The sequence below is a fragment of the Polyodon spathula genome, chromosome 26 (genome assembly GCF_017654505.1).
Source record: "Polyodon spathula isolate WHYD16114869_AA chromosome 26, ASM1765450v1, whole genome shotgun sequence".
In the NCBI taxonomy this organism is placed as follows: Eukaryota; Metazoa; Chordata; class Actinopteri; order Acipenseriformes; family Polyodontidae; genus Polyodon; species Polyodon spathula.
In genome coordinates, this window is record NC_054559.1 from 13,506,980 (window position 1) to 13,533,646 (window position 26,667).

A 26,667-nucleotide genomic window follows, 5' to 3' on the forward strand; every position below is an offset into this window, starting at 1 on the left:
GCTTCCAGCCTTGAAGTTTATCAAAATCTATAGGAAGTTTATAGGAATCCTTATTAGGACGGCTGGTTCCACATCCCCTTATTGTTTTGGGGTCCTTTTCAATTTCCCTGTTTCACCCATAGGCAAAACTTGAACAAGGGAATACAAGAGGAACTGATATACTAAGCTGGGTCTACAACAGAGAGTCATGGAGCCAGGGACAGTTCTCACAATACTACTTTATAACTTGGGAAATGATCTGCCCCAGAACCCCTGAGGACCGCTTAAAATGGGCTTGGCGGTTTACAGCAGTTTAGAGAAATCATCTAGGGAGTGATGCTGGACCAGATAGCTGAAATCCCTGATAACCTCCAAGCAAACCCCCAGGGTTATATATAACATACATTTCATTTTAGACCCATTTCACGCTTCTCGTTTTCGCAGAGTTGCCATTGAGCATATCCAATGGGATTTAAACCATAAGCCCACAATCAGCACATGCCCGTTTGGGGATAAGTCCAACAAAGACACAAGGAAGTGTAGGAAAGAAATTGTAAGTAGGAATCAATCTATCAATCAAATGCACTTTTTCTTCAAACATGACAGTGGCAGACCTAAGGCATCATGTCCTTACAGTTAGTCATACAGATGGATGCAAAGATGTCTGTTATGTGGTATAGTAAATAGCTCTGTTGAAAGACCAATTTGGATACAGTAGTGAGTTGTTGATGTCAGTACTCAAAACAATTAATTAATTTTGGCTGAACAGTAGACCTTATTTTTTTTAAGAAAATATTAACAAATCATGATCTGGACAACAAATATCTGTCAGACATGTCATTTAAAATAAATGGAAAGAAGGATGGGCAAAAAAGGGTAATGCCCAATCCTTCATCTAACAGTAAAGGGGTCTGATAAAAACAGCTGGAGTTGGGGGTGAAAGCGGAAAAGAGGTTAGAGATAGGATCATGCATGAAGCTGCATTTATTGTCCCCTTATGAAAATTAATCGTGCTCAGTTTACAGTTGTAAACAGAGGTATTTTTATATTGCAGGACCTGCGTTATGAAGGTGTACCATGACAATGCCATAGTTAAACTGTGATTTACTGTGATGCACCATATCTGAACTGTGACGTGTTTCTAACTGATTGTTTGTTTTTTGTTGTGCTAGGTTTCACAAAAAAATATTTATTTTCCAAGCTGGCCCACAAGTCAAGATGTGTTTCCGCAGTTACAATGAGAGCAGTTTGGTGAAAGCTTGGATGGTTTCCTGATCACAGTTAACCTGCCTCTGCCAGCAATTTCATGCCAAGGATACTAGTTTTTAGTAGCGCCACTTTGGTACCTGTTCATGTAACATACAGCAGCAAAAACAATCCTATCAAAACTGAAACACTGCCCATACGAAAGGCCCCCTTAATTCTTAAGGATTAGACTACTTCAAGGAGCATATTCCCTCTCTTAGTCTGGCAAGAAGCTTTAACCATGCATATTATAGGCCTCTCAGTTGCTAGTGGTAACCAGCATTTAGAGTTCAGTTATTTAAAACTGCACGGGTAAACTTATGCGAATTTATATTAGATTACTAACAAAGTGTAGGACCAATTACTGGCAGTAATGGAAGAAGGATGAAATCTACATGGCAGACAGTACACAAAAGTAATATTTCTTATTCTGTGTGTAACAAAATCCCTGATGTTCACAGACTACAATACGTCCATTTATTTATTTATTTATTTTAAAGAAGCCAACAGAGATGTGAGTGTGTCTCTCTCCGCTCTGCGACAAATGAAGGTGCATCTGTATTGGGTTTGTTCTGCTCCTAGTTTACATGTTTGGTTGCTCCTGCAATCAATATGCCTGGTTGTGCTTTTTTCCGAAACACACTTCATAACAATTGTCATGACATGGCCATAGATTCCACAACATCTGCTTACAATTCCAGGACTCCTTTTCTATTTTTTTATTTTTTTTACTTGCAGTAAAAATAGTGCACAGTTTGTGATCAAAGAATTGTATTATCTGGGCTGCTCAGCTATCTATTGATCTGCCCATAAAATATAGCTGGTACTATTTAAGGGAGCTGGAAGGAATTTAGGGGGTCGGCTTCAAAGCAGAAAATGATTCCACTTAAAAGCCACTGACCTATAAAAAAACCTGCAATATATATTAAACCATTCTACTGTTCGTAAGACATACTACAGACAGTACAGCTAGAGTACATTTTCAAGGGCAGGCAGAGGATATGTGATAAATGTTCTATTAACACATTACAGTGGTGCTGAGTTTTAAAGTCACCAGGATGTGATGGCTGAAAGTGATATAAAAAGTGAATCTAAACATGAAGAAGGATACATCGGTTAAGATAACTGTAATATAGAATACCTGTACAAAGTTACTCTTTAATAAAAGAGCATCAGTGATCTGTTTTTAGAATAATTCTTACAGCATTTCTGCCCTCCCAGATTTCAGTGTAGGCGTTGAGAACTGAGATACAAATAGATGTACAACAGATTACCAGAGTGGTTAAAAAAAATAAAATAAAAACCTAACTGCTGTCATGATTTGTCACTTTACATCAATCACTCAACCTGACTGATAAAAGCTACAGAGACATAATATAAAAAAAAACAGAAGTGAGTTCGACAATTTCCTAATTAGTTGTCCTAATTCATAATGACTAATTAGCACCACACAAAAAACAACCATCAGTCGCAATCCTCTTGTCAGCTCAATAAACATTTTCTGAAGGTCCTGTTATGAAAATGTAAGCACTAGAGTTAGAAAAGCTAATTAAACAAGTCATCAGCACTTTATTTTAGCGTATTGCACACAGGCACCTATCCTACTTATGGTCTTTGCTCTGTTTGTAACCGCTAAATCCCTCAGATTGGGATTATTATTATTATTATTATTATTATTATTATTATTATTATTATTATTATTATTATTATTATTTATTTATTTATTTTTTAAATGTAAAATGTGTTTTTGGTTCACTAAACTGGTCTATACCAACCTTTGTCTCAGGATCTCTACAGCATTCTGTTTATTCCACTCCAGCCTGCCTGCCTGAATCCTACATGATAAAACCCAATCAGTGAGTATGACAGTTTCCAGGCCGTCTCCATATGGCAGGGACAGTGCTGCTGCCGATCTGTCAGTCAGGGGCCGGCGAATTGCTCTCACCTTATTAAAATGGCAGTGGCTACAGGCAAGTGCAGTGCATTGGGGGCTTGTATTCATTTTATTGGCCCGCTCCTAGGACTAAACCTCAGCCCACAGTTTAGAAATTAGACCAAAAGATTACTTACAAATGACCTTGCTTTATGACACTTTCAGTAATGAGTGGTGCTGTGAAGTTTAGGAGGCTGGCTGTTTTACTTGGGTAATAAAGAGGCAGTTGGAAAGAAAGTACACTGCAAGATCAGAATTAGCAAGGCGTACACAGAGAGCTGTATTCTTAGATCTTCAGTGCGGTATAACATGAATATAAAGCAGGTTTGTTCCACTTGAACTGAAAGAGTGGCTTCTAATCTACAGATGCCCTGCACTCCTAATGAACTTGTTTTTGTGTCATGCAGTTGTGGTCTCAAACTGTTATCTTTGCAGTGTGTGGGAACAGCTGTCATAGATGGATTTGACTCAACAACAGTTTAAACCCCTGCCCCTCTTTTCAATGCCTCTCATGCAAATTGGGGATGGGCCTAGGACTAGAATAAGGGACTAGACTGAATTACAAATACGATAAATATGTCATATTTGTCCACAGCGCTTTCCTTGGATTTTTGAAAGTGGTTTTAATAGTTTTATATATAAAAATGTATGATTACATATCTGCATCGTTGTGTGATCCTACGATGAGATTTTTCTCTCGCATTAGTCTTGACTTTACAGGACTGGTATCTGTTACAGTGTTCAGCGTAATCCAGATCAGCACTTAATTCTAATTAAACTGCATTGGCACAGCTTTATATCCAGCAAGCCACTAACAGAACAGATCTGTTTGCTGCCATTTTATATTTAATACCCTTGACCTAAGATCATAGCTGCCATTTGGATAAACAAGCAAAGTAATTGTTATTGTAGAAAGCACTGCTCAAAGCTGCAAATTGAAGCATTATGTCTGAGTTCTATACCTGTAGTTTGCAGATTACTATTAGGTGGCAATTTTGCTAATTAAGGTAATGCAGACAAAGCTGTAGATCGACTTGCATTGTGATATAACTTTAGCTTGTGCTGCCTGAATGAAAAGGCACGCTCGTGGGTAGAAGGGAAGGGAAGGGGAGGGGAGGGGTTGGGGGTTGTATTGTACGGCAAACAGCTGTTCAGCCCCTACTTTGCTAGAAGCCATGTAAGCAAGATTTTAAAATTGTGTTTTGTTAAAGAAACGCTGCGGCAGGAGGGAGGCCATTGTGAGGCCAACAAGCTAATCCGCTTGCTTTGCATGGTGTCCCCGTGTGATTGTGATTAATGAACTGATCCCTCTTTATATCTTCATTTGCATCACACGCTAATACCTGCAGGCAGAGGTGATCTGTATTACCAGATGAGAACACCCTGCTAATGCAGGCTAATATGGTAATGGGATGGAGACAAGGGGAGGAGCTGTGCAGCATATCAGCAGGGCTCGCTTATTAAGTGAGCCTTGTTTGTAAGTTCTTCCCGGGCAGCACTTCACATCTCAAAAGGGTTTTATTTTATTTTTATTTTTTTTAAAGGTTGCACAGACCCTTTGACCAGCTGCTGATAAACTGAAAATAAACTAAACAAGTGCTCACTGGTAGTTTAAGATTTGGTTTACCTTTAACCAGTACCAAAAGCTTGTTAGAATTGACAATGATGTGATTAGAAAAAAAGGGGTCCACAGGTAAACAAACTATAGAGGTACATGTTAATACATCTGCCCAGTTTCACTGCAAAAAGATGCTGGTTTAAGCCCCTTAAAATACAGTTTATTGTTGGTTCATCTGGTAGACCCCTGCTGAGAGAAGTCCCAGCCTGATGATTTTGTGCAGCTGTTGGCCAGGAAGGCTGTGACATTTCACCCTTGCATCTGTGGGGAAGTTAAGAGAAGCCAGTCCATCTGCAGCAAACCATTGTCATTTCAAGTTTATTTAGGCTTTTTCCATGTTTTTCAATTTTGTGGTCTAAAAAAATGTGTCATGAATGTATTGTATCCGTCCGTGTGATGGATTATTACTTAAGGTGTCAAAAGGTTGAGATTCAGGTTCAGTTGGGTACATGACCTACTATTCAAAACCATTTACTCTTTGTAGCACTAGACAGGGGTGATGGCAGTAGCCTTCTTTTTTTACCTACCCCAGATAAAATTGTATTGATTCCCTCAAAAAACATTTATTGCATTTAGACACAGGAAAACTCCACCGGTGTCCAAAACAACACATATGTTGCCTACCAAATTGGTCAAGTCAATAAGCTAAGCCCTCAGGTTGCATAAATATTTTGACTTAATTGGCTTCTAAATTGAAGGCAAAAAAAAATAAATACAAAAGCAGGGCAGGCTTGCTGTGAGTTAATGTGCAAGTATGTTACGGAGACACACACACACACACACACACACACACACGTTTGTATTCATATATTTGTGAGGACTTCTCATTGACTCAATATTTTTGTATTTACTATTTCTAACTCCAGTCAGAGAAAACTCCACACAGGGTGAAAGTCGACAACAAACTAAATATTTTGGCACTTTTTAAATTTTTTTTATTTGAAGGCATATTTAATTCTTAAAAAGGTATTTTACAAAGTTAGTTGCTATCGTTCTAAATGTCTGGGCCACTGGTGCTCAGTATACAGTAGTATCTGGTAGCTAGACAAAGGGGACTGGCCTGCTGTGATTAATGGGGCGAGGCCTACTGAGGAAAGGGAGGGAAATAGAAAATAAAAAAGCGAGAAAACAGAGACCCATCTGGTTTAGGTTGGGGCGGTAAGAGGTAGAGAGTGGGAGGTCAGTAAATGTTTGCATTAGCTCCCCCTCCTTCAACACCCACCCCCCTCACTATTCACACTCGCTCTACACACAACACTGAACACACGCCCTCGTCCATAATTGATGCTTGCTTTGGGCAGATGCTGCAGGGGCTGGAACCAGAGCAGCTGCTAAGTTTATGGAGGAAAAAGGGAGGAAGATGGTGCAGCAGGTATTATTTTTCCGTCTTATTTTGCTTACGAGGCATGTTTTCTTTTATTTTGTTTTCCAGGTAGCGAAGGAAAGCCTTGTGTAAGTCACTGAGAAAGAGGGAGCCCCTTATACAACTTTCATGCTGAATTATTAGCAGCTGGTTTTTGCGCTTTCTCTCTACTGTAATTCTTAGTGTTGTTTTTTTTTTTGGGGGGGGGGGGGGTGTTCAGGCACGGCTGCAGCTGTAACATTCTGCAGATTTTTCTGTTTTTGACAAGGAGGTTTGTAATGTAGCTACATCCTTATTGCATAGAAATACATTGGAAATAGTTTCACCAAACAAACAGCTAATTCATTTTGCAAGGGTTTATCTTACATGCCAAAGTGTTGACTTGTAATGTTAGATAGGATTTGTTTTTGTTGTTTGTTTCGTATCTTAAATTCTCACAGTTTTTAAAGAATAATCTTTTTCTTCTTGGCATCAGAACTTAACTAAATGACAAGCTTTTTAATTAGGGCCATTTTGTGTTTTGTACCTTTATTGCCTGTCAGGGAAATCTTTAAAAGCGTACTTCAAACAATGTTGCCCTGTTACTGAGATGAAAACGACTTGCTTGAGGGCTTTAAGTGGTGAAGGAGCTTTTATGAACCTGGCCGCCATTAGTGTTTTTATTGTTTTGCCTCTCAAATGTGTTGCATCGTCTCTGAGTTTTCTTGAGTTTTTTTTTTTTTCAGCTTGCCTTAAAGCTGAAAGCAATAAACTAGTGGATTTTATAAACTGCCACGTAAAGCATATTTTGGAGTTCAAAATGTGGTTTTGATTAGATTTCAGGCCAAACCATTTAGCAAAGCCTGACTGTCTGCCATCCTTTGTTCTCCCCTCACCAACAACTATTTTATAAAAGTTTCCAATTTAAGGAACATAATGACCTCAGAAGAACAGACCCTACAGAGTCAGGTCATTGGGACTTCACACTTTGATAAATTAGTCCTAATCCCCCCCAAAACAAAGGGGGAAAAAAAGACCTTTACATACAGTGCAAAGTGTTGAAGAGTTTAGCACTCTTAATTAAATATTACTGTTAATTATCACAAACTGTGCTTGCTTAGGAATATTAATGAATGTTGATGGTGTTAGTGAGAAACAGCACGCTCTGTATAACATCTGTTTAAGAACTCAGGAAAAGCAGCAGGGAACTTTACAAGACTCCGTTTACCCCAGCAATATACAACACTTTCTCATACAGTCTGTGTGCCGTAAATGGTGTTTAATTCATCTTAAAACCCTTGTTTTTAATAGTGGATTTTATAACGTGTTTTGACTTCTAAGTTCTTGTCATGCCATTCATTTGCCCGGTAGAGCGCAGATGCAGAAAAACAAGACAAAAGAAAAGAATAGAAGAAAGAAAATAAGAGCTATACTTACAATATTGCTTAGCAATTTCCTCTTAGTCTGGTTTGCCAGATTGTTGTGGTTTTCAGGATTTCTTGGAGTTCTGCTTGATTTGTGAGCTTCCCTTTCTGATGGCAGTCCATGTCGCTGAATAAGACCAGCAACTTCAGCAGCACTTTTATGTGTCATCTTGTTGTTATTGCATTTCATTAAGGATATAATTTGTTTTGTTTTCATTACTTTAGATTAGCAGAGCTTTAAATTAAATCTACTGTAGCATTACACTGTACTATAAACATTAACCGCATCTGAGTTTCTAAATCCATACTAATACACTGCATATCAGTGTTGAATGGGACAGCATTTTATAAATAAATAAACAACATCAGATTTTGCTAATTTAATAAGAAATGATCTTTTTAAAAAATATCTTTTTATGCGAAATAGAACCCAGTACATTTCACAAAAAAACGTAATGGCATAAATGTGTTTCTACTAGTTTACTGCCATTTGAATCAATTAAACTTGTGGTCTTACAACTGTGGATTGTAATAACATGCCCTGCCCTGAATTATTCAATTTGAAATAATTACAAAATGTCTTGGATTTCAGCTTTAAATTTTGAAACACTTACACTCAGGGTGAAGAAAGATGTGCCTATATACAGAAATTCGATTTATCTCTCTGTATGTCTGTAGATATGTTTACCTGTCAATATATCTACCTCCATACCATGTTATCCGATATGTGTCTCTCAGTTACTCATTTGTACCTGTGGTAAACACATAGTTTTTTGTATTCCTTTCTACTAGTGCTAAATCTGTCTCTTCTCTTGTTTTTTGTTTTGTTTTTCTCTGTAGGGTAATCAGGACGCCACAGCACCTCCTGACACGATGGCACAGCCTTACGCTTCAGCCCAGTTCGCACCCCCCCAGAATGGCATCCCTGCTGAGTACACAGCACCCCACCCCCATCCCGCGCCAGACTACACAGGCCAGACTACAGTCCCTGAGCACACACTAAACATGTACCCTCCCACCCAGACGCACACCGAACATAGCGGCCCTGACACAAACGCACAGACCGTCTCCGGCACAGCCACAGTAAGTACCCTATAGGCTTTTTAAAAATTCCATTTACATATACAGTGTAAAGAATGTTATATAACAATCACACTGTAGAAACAGAGGTGGATAAATTAGTTCATGCTCAATCCTTTCTCTGGATTGACTTGGCCTTAGGTCACCTGGTCCTGCTTGATATTCAAACTCACATAGTGGAGTTTTACTGCTGTTACCATAGATTTGCCCTCTTGCCTAAGATGAGTGAAGTCATATCTGCTACTTTGTGGACACGAAGGATCCACCAATCGTTGTCAATGAAAGCCAAGGATGCCCTGGACAAAATTAGACAGAAAAATTCACTTCAATAGCAAACGTCCTGCTTTAAAAACGGCTCTCCGTCAGAGAGATTATGAAACAGGCATGTGTGTATTAAAACAAACATTATCAAAACCAACTGTATAGCGTTAGAATGTGTTTAATTTATTTTTATTTTTTATACATTTTATTTGTATTTCTTCAGAGTAAATGAGTATGGTTACTGATTCTAGTGGTTAGACATCTGGCCAATAGAATTATGGGTTACTGGGCATTGGGGACCATTATATCATATGGGCTGGGACCAAAATTCATTACATTTGTTGGTTTTAGTTTGAAACTGGTAAGAACAGTTTGCAGCATCAGCTAAAAAGTGTAATATATTCATAAGTACATGGCCACATGGGGGTTGTACAGTCTCTCAAACTGTATGTATCCCCTTTCACAAGGGCAGTGAGGGGTCAAGAGTTTGTATGAGCAGTGGAATGTAATAACGCTCAGGGAACTGTCATGTTTCTTTCAATAAACATTCCTAAACTAGAGACTAGATTATTTGGGAATCTAAAAAAAAAAAAAAAGCAAGCAAATTAAACTTGGCATTTAAGTTCTAAGTGATTAGTTTTTGGCAATGTGAGATGAGGAATAAAAAAACATATTTATGCCAAATCAAAAGCGTCATTATATATAATAACATACATCTGAACTGAACTCTTGTGGTTATCATGTCCCCACAACTACTTGATGGAATTACAGCTTTATAATGTACAGCACTGTTGGGTGCAAATTGTTCCTTATAATAGACCAAACACTGCTGTGTTGGGAATATAGCCCTCTCTGACAACCCTAAATCAATCTTTTTAAATAAAAAAAAAATGCTGTTTGGGTGTTTTGGCAGAAACTAACCTGCGCTCCCCTCATACCAGATAGAATGATTCGTCTTCATTCATGAGCACACTAATCATGATGAATGACCCTTATGAGCAAACTGATGTGAGCTTGGTGCTGCCCTGAGGTCATGGGTCAGGCAGGGTAAGCTCTCTTGTATTGAGCAGCACTAGAAGTCTACTTCTGATTTAATTTCTTTTGACTTCCCATTTAGTGCCTCTTAGAATCATGGTCCGCGTATTTTCATTCCGCAGTTTAGTGTAGCTGTGAGCAATTTAGAGACGGCCATTTTAAAGCACAGTTTTCAGTACATATTCTGGACACAGTACAATATATCTGCCAGCATTTTTGCAAGTTAAGAGCTTAGTATCCTTTGATGTTAAAATTAAAACAGGGGTCAGCACAATAAAGGACCATTAGAAACTGAGTTTGCAGCTTGGTTCTTTAGGAACTGCTGGCGAGAAGACTGCTGTCGCCAGCAGTAGAGCATTAAAACACAGTGTTTGAAACATGTCCCAGACTAAACTGCCAAGCAGCGAGGGAGCAGAAAGGAATAAAGACAGTCTACCCTCTATTCAAGCTAAATAAGGGAACCGCCAGTGGGCTATAAAAACTCACTTCTCTGCCTTTGTTGACACGTGGCGTCAGATTACAATACATTTCAAAACTAAGGACGCCATTGAATGGAATTTAAGCCATCTTGTTCTGTTCTGTACAATGTCCTTTTTGAACAGGAGCCTTTGAATTTGCCAGCTCTGTTTGCTGAGCACTCCCACCTCCTAATAAGGGTCCTGACCCTTAACCTCTGAGAGCAGGCCGGGTCAATCCAGGGAAAGCCACTTTCATTTGACAGCTGGCCAGTACTGAAGGTTAATAATACAAGAACAAAAACAACAGTGACAACACGTTTGGGTGTTTTTAGCTCAATGCTTCACCACAGTTTGGGTAAAATGTTCTTTGCCTATCGGCTTCCAAAAACTTTTAACTCTTATAACCATGATATAAGGAGTAAATTTGATTTGATTTGTCTTTCTCTTTTAATATTTTAAAAATGATCTATGTAAATTGTTTAGGGCTTCATTTAAATGTTTTGGTCCTGATTTAAGGATCCATACACAATCGGGTGACTGTCCTTTGCTTATGATTCCTAAAATGATTAACACAGTACCACACATGATATTGTGTTGTTCTATTGTATGTTTGTTGATAGGACCCCTTTGAAAATGAGATCTAAGTCTCAATGGGTTAAATTCCTGTATAAATAAATTAAAAATAAAATGAAAAAAGTTGAATTGTGTACAGCAGAGACAACAAAGTAAATCAGGATTGAATGCAAAGAATCTGTAAAATAGTGAGTCAAAAACCAGTTCTGTCATTCGTTACCAGAAAGATGTGTCTGGGAATATGTAGAGGAGTGTGGTCTTCTGTATTATATGTAAAGTTAGTACGACTGGGATGGATATACAATAAGGATCCCATTGCAGAGTTAAATTTGATGAGTTAAAATAAATAAATAAAATAAAACATGAAATGAACCTAACTAAACTTTTAGCTATTTGTTGTTTATCTTTGCACTAATGGAGTATTCTCAAAACCACATTTCGGTAACTTGCTATATATTTATTGTTCTATGAATAAAATGTTTTATATTCCATTAGTCTGTTCATAGTACCTTTTTCAGAACATAGATGCCCAGTCCTTGAAAGCTTTTCTGGGTTTTGTTCATACAATCGCATTGGCAGCCAGCATCAACATTTGGGCCAGCACGTTGCTTTATTGCTCTTCGTAAAACTAAAGACATAATTGCCAAAAAACCAAACAAACAGTTTAACGGTGTTCCTTGAAGTCAAATGTACTTTACCCTAAAATAAAAGGTTTCACTTTACGATGACATGCTGAAGAGCAAGGACAATTTAAAACTCTTTAAAACTTTCAAATTCATTCTTTTTAAAAGATAATCTTGACATCAGTTGTGATTTCTTTTTTTTTTTTTTTTTTTTTTTTTTTTTTTTTTTTTACAATTCTGTGGAGGCCACACTCTCATAAATCCATAAAAGGAAAAAAAAAAGTCTAGTTTTGTAGTCTTTGCAGAGAAAAAAAGAAATGTGAGACAAGCGATAGGAACACATTACAAACACTGATAGCAGTAGATGGATTAAATGTGTGACAGTGGGGATGCATAATCTCCCACTATAGCCAGCTGGGATCCCTCTGGGTAAAGCAGGAAACCTGATGCCCTTGCAGCTTTTGGAGCTGAAAGCCAGTCGCTGCTCCATTTGTCTTTCATAAGAGTGCCATTTATGGAAAACACACTATCAGTATTATCAGTCCAGGGACCACAGAAAAAATTGATTTTCCACAGCTTATAAACATCACAGACAGATAGATAGCTGTACTTCCTTACAGGATATGGTGATATACCCATTTACTGGAATGTTAGGGGTTATCTTGGGGTTTAAAAGAATCTCTCTCTGTCCTGCCAAAAAACAATAGTTTGAGGTCACCTTTCCTCAGACGTGAGTCAAACTGATAGACCCACAAGTGCTCAAATGATGGAGTGGGCCAGGGAGTTACGGTATGATGCCCCCAGTGTGCGCATTAAACCAATATGTATTGATGGGTGGGGCTATTGCCATCTTGATATTACCAATATAATGATAATGATCAAACAAATACAGTAGCTTATTCCTCTCTTGCCAGATAAAAATATACAAATAAAAAATAGTTCTTGGGCCTGTTATACAGTGCCACTCTGCTGTGCAGTGTGAAGCCATGCAACAAATTGAGCTGGCAATCAAATTTAGTAGCTAAAATGTGAATACATATGACCTAATGCTTTGAGTACCATAATATTGGTCAACATGCTGTGATGTATTGTTGCTAAGCATATTCAGATAAACTAATAACTGATAAAGCATTTAATTAAATCTGAAAAGATGTTTTGGATCAGTTGGGCTTACATGTTTCTGTACAATATTTAAAAACCAGCTTACTTTACAACAGATGCACATTTAACTTAAAAGAACAGTTCAGAATGGTCCGTTTCAATGTTTCCTCATAATATTTACGCTTAGAGTTTCATGACCTAAAAAGAAGCATCTATCAACAAGAAAAGTCACCTGTCTAAAACCTCTTTAAACCAACAGGCAATTAAAAAAAAAAAAAAAAACTTTTTGGGTGAAAGTGTTGATTTAAGTTTGCTTTTTGATTAAATCAAAGACTCTTCCTGTAGAAACCTGCACACAGAATATAAAGTACATCCACTAATTTAAAGCAAATTTATTTTATTCCTTGGTGGGTCTGATCCAAACGTTAAACCATAGTCCTCAATTATGAATAATCCACACTAAAGGCAAAACAAATATACTGGTAGTGCTTCACTTCTTTAGCATTTCATATAAACCGCTTTCCAATTGTCTTCTTTCTGACCCTTTTACTTTGAGCACAAACAAGTATATACTTTAGAAAAATGGTAAAGTAAAATTAAATCAATAATAAAAGTTAAACACAAAAGTTTTGCACTTCCTTGTTACTTTTTTCCTTAACGGTTCAAACCCTTCTCCCAGAGACAAAAAGCCTTGCTTATCCCAGTTCGTTCCCATCCCTACCTCCCACAAGTAAAGTTTGAACTGATCAACTATAATGCTGGAAGCTCCGTTCTCCTGTGCCAGTGAGAATCTTGAACTCTTGTGAAATTGTACAATTATGTAAGCCACGTAGCCCAATATGGTGGCTGCTTTTACACCAGGCATCTGTTTCATGAAACAATATTGACTCAAAAAGAATACAAGCAATAAAAAAACAAAAAAAACAGCTTAGGAAGCTCATGTCAATTTTGACTGATTTTTTCCAAGAAGGCACGGTGGTGTAACGTTTAACACACAGGATGAAGAGCCGGCACATATTGGGTTTCCACCCTAGCTCAACCACCGACACATTGTTTAGTTTTTCATGTGACCAGCACATCACATGATGTATGAATCCCTCGTGTATTGCCTGTGCCTTAAATAATTAGCACAGCACAGAAGGAATAACCATAATTACATATTAGTCTGGTTCTCCACTGGAAGGTTATGCAAGAAATGTGTGCAGGAAGAAAACAGTATGGGCTCATTAGTGAATATGCACTGGTGTTATTTTGTAGAACTTTCCTTATCATAATCCACCTGGAGTTTATTCGAGAGATCTAAACAATGGTAATTCTTATAGCTTGTGTGTCTCCTTAGTGTATTTTTGGTATTGAAATTAAGAAATATGACAGGTTTGGTAAAACGCAAATCTAAATTGTTGGCTGAATAGACCCCACTGACTGCAAGAGATAAGCACAGTATCTTTCTTGTTTGTTTTTGTATTATTGTTTTTAATACTATGGATTACCTGACAGTTTTCAGCAACTTATTGAATCTTCTGGCTAATAAATTCCATATGTCTGTCCAGGACGATTGATAGAGATGAAGTATTTTATTGGGAGATCTGTGAGGATCTTTAAAAACGATGCACAAATGCAGTGGTGGATTTAGCATTAATATTTATGTAATATTTTCCTGGCTCTGAAAGTAACCGTGTATTGCATTGATTTACGTAACACTCACAACAGGTTCATCATGGCAAACTGTGGAAAAAAATATAGCTTTAAAAGGGGCTACCGTGGTTTTAACCTGCACTTCATTACAGTCATATTTATTCATTTATTTATCTGGGGGGGTGTGCAGGTGAAAGCTAATGGTACCCCGTAACATTTAAAAGCCAGCAGAGTCACCAAAATATATACATAAAAAGCAACACCACCCTTCAATAAAAGATCAGATGAAAGCCTAAATTAAATTACACCACAGTGCCCCTCCTGCTGCTGTTCTGTTGTGTAGAAGCTTTCAGTTTGATAAATACATACTGATGAGGTCATAAATACTTAGGTACAAAAGGTTAATGTAGTGTGAAAGACTGAGGGACTGCCACCAACCTGCTATATCATAATGATAAAGTGTCTCCTTGCAGTGTAATTGGCAAGAGTGATGCTGTCTGTAAAGTGAAAGGCTTACTAACTAATGAGTCCGCTATCATGTATTATGTATTTTATTTGCAGCAAGCTTTTTAAAAAGCGTTCTTCCTTTGAGAGAATTACAGCAGCTGGTTTACATTGCGACCACGTGACGATAAGAAAACTGCATTCAATACTGGCGAAACCGGACAACCAATCAATAGAAATGGAACTTTCACTAATAAAGTATATAAGCTAATTAATATAGGGAAAAGAACCTGCTTTATGTACAGCGTGAAACTAGCGGATTTATAATGTATGCTACTGTCAATGCCTGGTTGAAATAACCTGCTTACAGTAGCGGAAATGTGATTCCCCACCCCCACCCATATTTTACTATATAAATATGTATGATGTCAATTTTTCCATAGTAGGTATACAAAATACTTGTCAGGGTAGTTAGCTTTAGAACTCTATCAACAATTCTGAGGTAGAAGCACGTTTTGGCTGTTGGCTTTATCAATGTAAATATAATAGTCCCATTCATCCAAGACTATTGTCATATTTCTTTAGTTACAAAAAGATTAAAAGCTCTCTCCTTTTTACTGACCAAGAATCTTTAAGAGGCCGAATGAAGCATTTCACTGCATTGCCACCTTTCATTGTCCCTATTAACCTAAGCTGACTGTTCAGTCTCAGCATGGAACCAATCTTTTTCAAGCACCACTCAGCAGTGGGTTGTGTCAACACCGTTCAACTCCAAATGCACTTCCCATGTAGTATATTGAAGCCACTTCACAGGCTCTTCCCTCAGATCACAGGAGCCCTGGCTTTCTTTATGGAGAGGGCTTTGAGTCGTTGAGAGGCGTTATTATGTTGCACAGCTGAGCGCAGTACAGGAGCTTCATCGATGGGGTTGAAACTAAGATCACAGATAAAGACAGAGTCAACCTTTACCAAGCCTCAAGTAAACAGTATAGGCCACATACAGTTCTAGCATAATCTGTTCATATTTCAGTTCAAATTAATAACTAAGTTTAAAAACAGTGATATTTTGAACCTCTGTGCTCTTAATAACAATACATAAAACTTTGTCATAAATGGTTTGTTCATAGACAGTACATGGCTATGAATTATACTTCTTTTTTGTAATACATATCGATGGACAACAAAATAACTGAATGGCTATTAAATGTCCCAATGAAAGGTCTAGATGTAGTAGGAAACAGCAGGGTTTTCCAATGGCAAGTGTACATCACCATTGACATAAAAGCAAGTGCTTTGTGTCTCCTGTTTGGAAACGTGTGCTTTAACCTTTAAAGTCTTCAAGTGCAGCTGTCACAAGCATCTGTTTTTAATTGGCCACTTGCACTATAATGGTACTTGGCCTCTGAAAGAGGAAAAGTTGTAGATCACTGTTTATTGTTAGATAGTTTTTGTTTGTTATTTATTTATTTATGTTTTTATAAAGATGTTCTAATCCTGGATCCCCTGTAGTTCTCTGGCAGTGGTATTATATTTCTTTCTCTTTTTTAATTTTTTGGTCAATATTAATATGTTGTATCATTTCCTATGTGTTGTCTTTTGCTGGAGAAATACATTACATGTCATTCAATAAATAAAACCCCTCTGATCCACATTGAGTTTAGCAATCTCTGCGACTTGAGGACAATCTGGAGTCGATGCAAATTGTTCAGCAAACGGTGCCCACCCGGGACTTTTCCTGATGTCCATGTGGTGAAAAATATATACAGCAACAGTCATTTCCTGCCTCCATCACCCCCGTGAACTAACACTGACCAGAATGTGGAATATTTAAATGTTTGTGGCTGAATTCATATTTCAATCCGACAGACAGAGCGTGCACTACCAACAGTATGCTGCCTCCAGCTCCTGCTCTTTGATAGTGGCTAGTTATCACTGTGTCAACAATTAACAATTACAAATGTGCCCCTTTTTAAATTGTTACGATTGAGCTGGAGAGCTATTCATTATCACTTTTTTTGAGCAGAAACCGTATAACACTAGGTGTCATTTTCTCTTAAGGGCGACAAAAAGACCCAACATACAACACAGCCCTTGAAAAGTATAGCTTAGATATATAGTTTAAAAAAGCAACAGAAAAAAAAAGCTAGCAAAGATGTGACACAGAGCCAGGGTTGCTAGCCACAGCACACACAGTGCATTGCCTGTGGGTGTGTCAGTTTTCAACTGTAAATAACATTGAAAAATATAGCTTATAGGCCAGTTAATGAGTGTGCAGGCGAGGTATAATGTTTCCCATCATTTATCTCTAACCACAAGCGATGGTCTCATGGATGCATGTCCACAGTAAATACACAGTGTTTTTAAAGGTACAAGTGTATTTGTGCAGCTGCAGCCTAAAATAATGAAGCCAACATAACAATTCAGGTTTAAATAGTGTCACTTTTCATTGGGGGGCAGGGGGAGTACTCACCTCGGAAATCAAAAATATGCAGCGAACGGGAATACTGCCCCTATAGTAGCACTAGTAAGGAAAGCATTCTTGGTTTTACTCCACTGGATCTCACTATCCTCATCCAAATATACGGTTGGTTTTCCAACCAAAGCTGCTAATCAGGAGTGTTTAAAAACCAGAGTCCCCTCCTTTCCTTTTTTTATCATATATGAACAGTGAACAACATCATCCCATCTCTAAATACATACTGTACCAAAGATTATTGATGGAAAATTTGGGAAAAAATGAAGAGCAAATGTTCCACCCAGTTGTTCTGCTTTATGTTTTCTGTCCCAATACTGTTATTTACATTAACATTAATTCAATACAAGCTAAAATAGAGGGGTGGGGGAAATTATGTGTATTTGCAGTGATTCTAAAACCCTCACGCTAACCTTTTGTAGCTATCCAACACAAAAAAAAAATGTGCTACATTTGGAAAAATGAAATCCATGATAACCAGCATATGAAAAATAAATCCAGTTTGATAGGTTTGGTGTTGCTCATAAGGATGTGTGCCTGGCACACTCCTGCCACATGGAAGCACTCGCCACTGCTTTCACTCCAATGCTCATGTTTATGTGCACAGGGAGCCAATAGCAGTCATTTCACTATTTGTATTTTAGAACACAGCGTGAGATAATGAGTGGTAAACACTGATAATTGCAGTGTCCACAGTAAGTGTGGAATTGATTAGGATTGCTGGGATAATCTTTGTCCAGATTCCATTAAAGTACAGTTGCCTTTCAGCTTCAATCACTATTTCTTCCTTTCATTTTATTGCCTTTGTTTTTCTTTTTTTGTTTGTATGAGCGGGCATGTTTTCCTTTATAAGCAAAGTAACTTTTAATAAATTACAAATTTCTGTTTGATATAACCCTATCACTGAATTAGTCCGATAATGACATGTAGAGTGACAGTAGCTGTGGTTTGCCCGCAAACGTTAAATTAAAGCAAAAGGATCAGAAATCTCCTTTGATAAAAAATTCCCTGAAAAATAATAATTTAGGTCCAGCTGGACCATGTCAGTAGCTAGGGTTAAACAAACAGGGAGTTCAGGAAAGATAGCACCAGATGTACTCTGCTCTTTGTGTTTAGTGGTGCCTATTGATCAGAGTGCAAACAAAGAGGACTAGTAACGGATGCTAATCAATGAATTGATCTATTATTCTGAGCCTGTGAACAGAATATGAAGTGAGCTCAGTTATTTCAGAGACCGACTCTTCCTACCTTTTGAACATTGTTAGATATGATTTAATTATAACTAAGCGCAGCTTTGAAGCTGCAAAGAACAAATGTTGTTCACATGAAGCAGTTTCAAAGAAGTTAACCAATGCGAATTATAGTGTAACAGGTGGGTGGTCTTGCTGTGTATATGGATGAGCACTAAGGAAATCTCAGTTATACATCTGCAAGACATTCGAATTCTGTTAGAACCCTTAGGCTACAGGAAAACAGAGCATGATGTCATGTGTCTATCCTGTCAGTTCTGTTTTCACAAGCTGTTTTTTCTTACCTTAAGAATCTGTGCGCGCGTGTGTGTGTTTGTGCGTGTGTGTGTGTGTGTGTGTGTGTGTGTGTGTGTGTATTTTTTTCTTTCTGAGTAGTTTATATAACAGAGAAAACAACCTTTGTGCATAATCGGTTGCATCAGATGAAAGGTGGCATTTTTTCGTGGTCATTTTATGTCTTGAAACTACAATAAACAATTATGTATTGCATTTATCTGACAGGTTTGTAAAACCACATAGTACTTACTTAATTACTGATACAGCTGCACAGTCCAATTTAGCTATCTTTTGTTAAAGTTTTATGACAATATTGTACAAACCTAAGTAAAATAATAACTCGCCAGCAATGCGTCATACACTATCAGTTAACTTTTTGCCTTCCAGTTACTTTTAGTTTTTTTGGCATGTCAGTCACGCATCACATTTGCATACACTTGTCTGTATATAAATAGCTGAAGACCACTAACAGACTAAAGTTCCTTCAAAAGCTAGATAATGCCATCAATTGCCTGCATATATGGGCAAGGCTTACTGTATTGCTGTAATTTAAGATTTCTCAAGTACAACACTGCAGAAAAAATATAATTATTTGTCCCTGGTATCTAATCACTTCTTGTGTAGCAAGTCACATGGTCTCATTTCAGCTAGACCATTGGAGTATGAGCTACAGCACAGGAAGTAAGTGGTTTTGTACCACAATTCAGCAGTAACGATTTAAACGCATTTCAGAGAGAAGGACCATTGATAATGTTTCATTGTGAAAATGTGACTGGTGCAAATTCAGGAACATTTCCATGTTTAAAAATAGCTTGGGACTCACATGAGGTCACAGGCACACCACTCTTTTTTCGTTGCCCAATTACCTGGAACACAAACAATGAAGAGTGCCTGCTTCTCAGACCCTCTGTGGCAGATAGCACTCACTAAAGGGCCAGATTCCAAACCTAGCACAGAGGCACAGCAAGTTTCTGGTTGTCAGTCATGCATAAATAGTAAAGTGGGTGAGTGTGGGTGTAGGTGTGAATATAATAAAACTTGTACCATGCATTTGTCAAGAGCATATAGAGATGTTTAGGAATAGATGGGTTAAAAGGCTTTGCAAATCAAATCACCCAGGTACATTACAGATCACTGTTAGAATATTGTCAATGCTTTTCTTTTTTTTAAAGGTGAGTATTGAATTACACAGGTTTGTGTAACCCAGCGCTCTCTTCTGTACAGATTGGAAGAAGCCTGACTGTAGTTGGCTGCAAATTCACTTGGCTTCCAACATTAGTGGTTAAATCAAGGGCACTATTCAAGCTGAGAGAGCGAGAGAGAGACACGGAGAGACACGGAGAGATGGTGTTCTTTGCACACATCAATTTAGTCAAAAGAACACCACAGTGGGTGCACAACCATCATTCACATAATATTGTCAACTTAATCAAATAATGCCAGGAAGACAATCTCAGGCTTTCTCGGGAGTGATAGTGTGATTGGCGTGGAAGTGGAGAGCACCTGAGCTTTCCAAAGTACACTTAGTTATCTGCTAACCACGGGTTTGCTCAAACATATTAAAACACTTTAATGCATTTCTAAGAGGAAATCTTTTTTAGTCTAGTGCTCAATTCTTGCACTCACACATCCCTGCAGAGTGAAGTGTGTATTATTATATTATATTATATATATATATATATATATATATATATATATATATATATATATATATATATATATATAATAATACACACTTCACTCTGCAGGGATGTGTGAGTGCAAGAATTGAGCACTAGACTAAAAAAGATTTTTTTAACTGACAGACAGCAATAGTGCTATACAGGAAACAAAAACATGCTATTATTCTCTGTGGTTTACACACTTCATATAATATATATAATTTGCTTTACATTGTGCTACTTATTTGGTTAGTCACTGTGTTATTTTAAAAAAGGAATTATTTTCTTAAAGTTGTAGTGCCTCACACATAGTGCCTTCCTCAATACCAGTATAAACTTCACCTTCACCTAAATTCAACATCTATACTCAGCCACAGGTATTGTATAGTGTCAGGATAATCCAAATGTACTCATTTAAAATTACACATACTGTGACATAAAATCTGTCTTTGTGTATGAGAATGTTTTTAAACGTCTGCGTTTAGCAAACATCTGATTCTTCCTGAAAGCCCTTGGCACCATTGCGAATTGGTGGTGAATGGTTGTCCTTTTGAAGCACAGGTATAAAACAGGATTTTTTGTATAGGTTCCTGTGGCAGGGTGAAGGGGTTCAAATGTGTGTGTGTGTGTGTGTGTTGGTGTTGGTGTGATGAATATTGGGTTGGCAGGGAGGGGGTTAAATCCTCTCTGACAAAACACGTGGGAATGTGCCATGAATTGAATAAATGATTATTGATTGAATTCGGCTCCAGCACAGGTGTATGAAAAGGATTATTTAGAATGAATGCTGGTGATAAAGGTGGAGGTTTGCGCTGTGGTGTATTTATGTCAGTGAGTTTTTGTAGAACCTTTTGTTTTGGCTCTTGTGCCGTTTGTTTTTAATGTGTTATGCTTAGCGTTTGTGTTGTGTTACTGTAAATAAGTGCTGCTGTCTGTGTTCTGAGTCTCTTTCCCTGCCGATAACATCCTGGCAGTGACACTACCCTATCACAGTTCCCTCACCACCAATTGTATGTCTGGCTGCAGGATATTAAAGTGGGAGGATTGATAACATTTACAATAAAGGCTCTCTATCTACCCTCAGAGTAGGTTTATCAACCTATTATAAGCCTTCCTTCCTCACGCTGCCTACCAATGTGGCAGAACCTTGCCTTATCTTAAACGATCATCCAATACAAGGATGCCAAGGCCATTCAGAATCCCTGTTCCCGCACTCCAGGTTTATTTATTCCACTGAACCCTTTTATTTTATTTATTTATTTTAGACTGCCAATCATTGACAGTGGTTCATATGATTATGGGAGGCACAGTAAACCCCTGTCAGTGCTGATCTACTGTAGGACCACCAGATAACACAAGGCTGTGTGTGACTAATTCCTGGGTTATTATGAGGGTGCCAAACACATCTCCACAATAACATGTGTGATTAATGTAATCTGGTTACTCACTTTCAACAAAGACCAAAACTCAAATGATTTACAAAGGACTTTAACAGTAACCTGACTGACAGAAACAACTGTACAAGAAAACACTGCCACAGTGTGTGTACGAGATTCGGCTAAACATTTGGTGGATGTATTTCAAAATTAGAAACGTCATGCGGAAATGTGTTGTGGATTTTGGAGCAATCTTTGCTAATAAATATCATTGTTAGCAATACCCTTTACTAGACTAGCCCATTTGTTGAATATTTCTTCCTGAATTCTGGTCATTTGCAGCGTGCATTTAAATAAGCCATTAGTCAAAAAGGCTGTTTATTGCAGAACGTGTAGGGAATAGCTATGACCTAGAGTAGTCCTTGTAAGGCTAAATTAAATGTAATATTAGTGCACTATGATTGTTTTAATACAACTCTTAAGAGTAGTAAACTGTATACAATGCATGTTAGACTTTTGCAGAGCTAACCTTTTGATGAAGTAAACTGATAAGAAGTGAACTGATATCATAATTACAAATATGAAAGAGAAAGGCGACAATCAATAGGGTTGTGGAAATGTAATCCTATCATCATCATCATCATTGGTAACTTTGGGAGCTTGTCAATTGGTTATTTCAGAAAAAAAAGAACTCACCAGATGGAAAATTGTTGCTCATTATTGTTTATGAAATGCATAGCAGGTTAGGCTGTTCCTAGTTCTTGCAGTACTTTTAGAATGTCCTCGTCAATGAGCTGATGTAGAACACTCTTTTAAAGATTTAAAAGTGTAAGTCCTGCTGTAACTTAACTTCTAGGAGACATGCTCCTGTACAGAGAAGCCCTGTAGTCTTGATGTTTAGTATCCGGACTTGTTAATAAATAAACACACTGGCATGTCAAACAAGGTCCTGTTTACTCTATGGACATTAATAAACCCATGGCACACTTTTGAAGTATTAACCCTGTTGTCAAGGCTAAATCACAACGCACACAAAAAATGTATCTCTCAGTGCTATAGTCGTGTCATCTGCCAGATACATATCATCCACATATAGCTGATTACTAATGTACTAAACAGTATATTAGGGATTACAGTACACTGTATATTTAATAACTGAAATTACTTTTTTTTAAAGTGAAACCTTTTAATTTATTTTTTTTCTCCTTGAAATGATCAATAAAACGGGTGGTCCCCAACTACTTAGTTAAGGGGTTAATGAATCAATACCAATCCATTATTAGCATGACTGATAACTAAGCCATGTCTGCAGAATGGTCAATTCATTGATTCCCCCTAAATGCCACTGCTCAGCTCTTGTAATTGACAGATACATGTGTAGAGCAATAGAATTACAATAAGGTGCATGGACAATATTAAATAATCTTATTTGAACTAGAGAATCACATAATACAATCATGCTTCATTTACACAGTGAAAGCATTTATTTAGGTTTTTAATTTGCATTCGTTATACCTTTTATACAGCACCTTCAACCATTATAATTATTTCTGCCTATATGTCTGCCATCCTCTTTATTATGTAATGTGTGAATGCACTTTACTGTGTGTTTAGTTTTCTATAGAAAGAAGCAAACCAGACAGCCTTAACTGTCTCAGTAAACTTGCATAATAAAGAATGTAAAGGCGCACTGCATTACAGATTACAAGACGCAGAAGAGTACTGCAGATTAATTAATGCGCAAGCTCCTTAATGTTATGGCTTTGAACGACTATGGCCGTTTCTTTAAAAGGCTTTGTACAGAATGTGAAAACAAACAGCAGGGCTATGCCTGAATAATAATTAGAGAGTGAGCAGTCAGTTTTGCTTGAGAAACTCTGAAGTAAAAGAGTGACTGCGAAAGAGATCGGGAGCACTCTACCCATGGGCTCCTATTATATAAGTCACTAACTTCAGCTTGATTAATTAACTACTATCCACTGTTATCAAAAACACCCACGGTGCTTTCTCAAAAGTGTTATTTGGCTAAATATGATAAATTACATTTTCAGCCCCATTGACGTAATGCTATTAATAATCTCACGTGCTTTAATCATAACCATAAAAATGCATGATTAGGGTTATTTAAATGTCTAATTCCTGCTGTTGTGCTACATCCCATATGAAACAAGTCACGTTAAAATTTAATTAACATAACAACAAAAAAAAACTAATATCATACATGTGTTCAGTTAACTATCACCGACATGCACAGCAATTATTTTCAAGCTATTGTGTAACAATATGTGTAATGTTGTAGAGTACTACTGCCTTTGTTTCATAGGCAAAGTCAGCAAAGACTACCCCCTTGCCTATAGTAGTATGCAGGTTTACATTTGTGTGTAAGAACAGTATATTTACAGCTGGGTTCACAAATCTGGACTTCTCTACCTAAATGTGGGTAGTCCAATAAGAGTGCTAATCCAGGCTGGTGAAACAATTGTGTACAGTGTTTAGAAAATTGTGAACACAAATAATTGTAAACCAAACAAACAACCTATTAATCACAAGTGGGCTGCATGAAACAAGCATGAAACACTGGTGGGGTGCCTTAAGCATATATGTTTCTCTTACATGATAGATTAAGGGCACTTTCGAGAGACAAAGAAATTTTTCAGCATTATGAATGGATCCTTATTAGGTAGTCAGACTCAAACATAACGACCACATATAATACCTCTCTGTACCTAGTTACTCCATTGACCCAGAGTATATTTACACTGCTTCATAAATAAAATATGTGTAACACAGAATTAGCACTCAGTTTGCTAAAGATAAACATCTTTGACAAAACATAATGAGGCTAATTCGATTTTGCTACCTATTAAGTTCTGTCTAAAAATGTTTGACAGGTCAGTATTTTCGATCCTTAACCCTACAGTGGGCGTCCTCAGCTGTTTGTACAGGCAGCATTAAACAGATCGTAAGAGATAAAAATTACAATCCGGGAGGGAGATGGCAAAAGTGGATTATAACTGTATTGCAAAAACAAAGCACCCCCATACAATTGGTAACTAGACATATAAAGACAGACAGACTGTCATAGAAAGGCAAGCAAATGACAGACAGACAGACTATAGCCGTTATATGTAATTATAAACAATAGCAACAATAAAAAAATGGCAAAAGTGTACACTACTAGTCTTTATTTCTAATCTTATTCTAATTGTTAATAGCATAATTCATAACATTTTTATAGATTGATTATAATCACTTATAACGGATACCTAAACTAAAGTGTTACAGAGTATATACTGTATAACCATAGAGACTTGGCTTTACTAAAAGAAAAGAAAAAAGTGGAGAAAATAGCTCATACATGGCAGCCATTCATAATGGAAAATGCACACAACCACCTCCTTATCTGTTTGTTATGGTAAATTTGCCATTTGCAAGCATGCAGAGCAAAGATTACCTACGCAGTTTCACACCGTATACAAGTTCGGAATGGCAAACGTGTGACTCTTTGTATCACCTGCTTGTATCACAGTTGTGGCATCCCCTTACAGTCCTAAAGTATATAATTTCTCAGTGAATGAAAAATAAACATGCTCTATGCTTCAATGCTCTGCACAGATGTGTTTTCCGTTCAGGATCAGTTAATGGATTTATTTGGTTGCTCTTCTTTTAAAAACTGTCTCAAGGTCAGTTCAGCTGCTTTGGTATGAACCCATCCAACTTTAAACCTGTGTGCAAACAGAAAACACACTCCAAAAGGAATGTGGTGTTTCAGTTGAGTTAAAAAAAAAAAAAAAAAGTAATTTTAACAGGATTTAAACATAGATGCAATCATTGGTACAGATGCCAAGTTACAACAGAGGACTCAGTAAGGCAGCGGGAGTGTGCTGTTTCTCTCACAACACTGACCTCTGTGAACCTTACAACTGAGGCAGCCAGAAAGTACGGGAAAGATTAACATTGAAGGCAGCCAATGGAGATGCCTCACTTATATTCCTCTCACTTTCCTTCTTCTCTTCAGCAGACAGATGATGCAGCACAGACTGAAGGCCAACAACAGACGCAGTCCTCCGAAAACTCAGAAAACAAGACACAGCCGAAGCGGCTCCATGTTTCAAATATCCCTTTCAGATTCAGAGATCCAGACCTCAGGCAAATGTTTGGTGTAAGTACTGTCCCACCGGCAGCTATTTAAAGATCTTCAACCCTTTTTAAACCATAGTGTATTTTAAATAGTAACACAAATGAGAACAAGGAATAGGTTCCACTGTACAAAAAAAAAAAAAGAAACAGTTTAAAATATTTAGTACTGTAGTGCTCAACTCTAATTTAAAGTGAAAGAGAGTTTATTGTACCCTCACAGCAGCAATAGTACTGCTGTATTAAAAAAACAAATAAAAAAAAAAAAAAAAAAAAAACACTAGGTCATATTTTAATGGTTTACTCCAGTTTGTTCAGTGTTTATTTATAAGAAAACAAGTGAACATATACTATAATCCCTAAATTGCTAATTATTTTTCTCTTTTTGATACCATAGGGGGACTGTCTCATTGACTACAATGTAATGTAAAAATAAACTAACATTTTAAACTAATGTTACATAACTGCTATAGCATACTGCAGTATATTGCTTTTATAAGCAAGGTGTTTTGCGTTGGTCACCAGGTGTCTACTGAGAAAAGCCTGTCTTTCGTGAAAGCAATTTAAGGCTTAGGTAGCACAATACAAATTGATGAAAGTTTATCACATAATTATATGTATGCTTTGTTTAATGTTTCATTTATCCCAGTAGTGTCAGTTTACAACAAGGACAATAGACAATGTATGTGTGCATGATTGTCAGCTGCAATGCTTGAAGATGCTGTCTTGCCATAATCCCAATT

At 37.3% G+C, this 26,667-nt stretch overlaps 1 protein-coding gene across 40 annotated transcripts in view; it reads left to right on the forward strand.

The window, feature by feature from the left end:
- LOC121300760 (RNA binding protein fox-1 homolog 1) overlaps window positions 1-26,667 on the forward strand; it is a 580,013-nt gene that overhangs the window by 514,115 nt on the left and 39,231 nt on the right. For 36 of the 40 annotated variants that reach the window (XR_005947563.1, XR_005947564.1, XM_041229558.1 and 33 more), the window contains 2 exons: window positions 8,382-8,624; window positions 25,806-25,949. Coding sequence is in view for 38 of the 40 variants with exons in the window: in XM_041229558.1 (XP_041085492.1) it covers window positions 8,382-8,624; window positions 25,806-25,949 (387 nt within the window). In the remaining 2 variants the exon portion in view is untranslated. Of the gene's footprint in view, window positions 1-5,967; window positions 6,148-8,381; window positions 8,625-25,805; window positions 25,950-26,667 lie in introns of those variants that run through there. The other 4 variants (XM_041229575.1, XM_041229555.1, XM_041229585.1 and 1 more) reach the window with 3 other exon arrangements.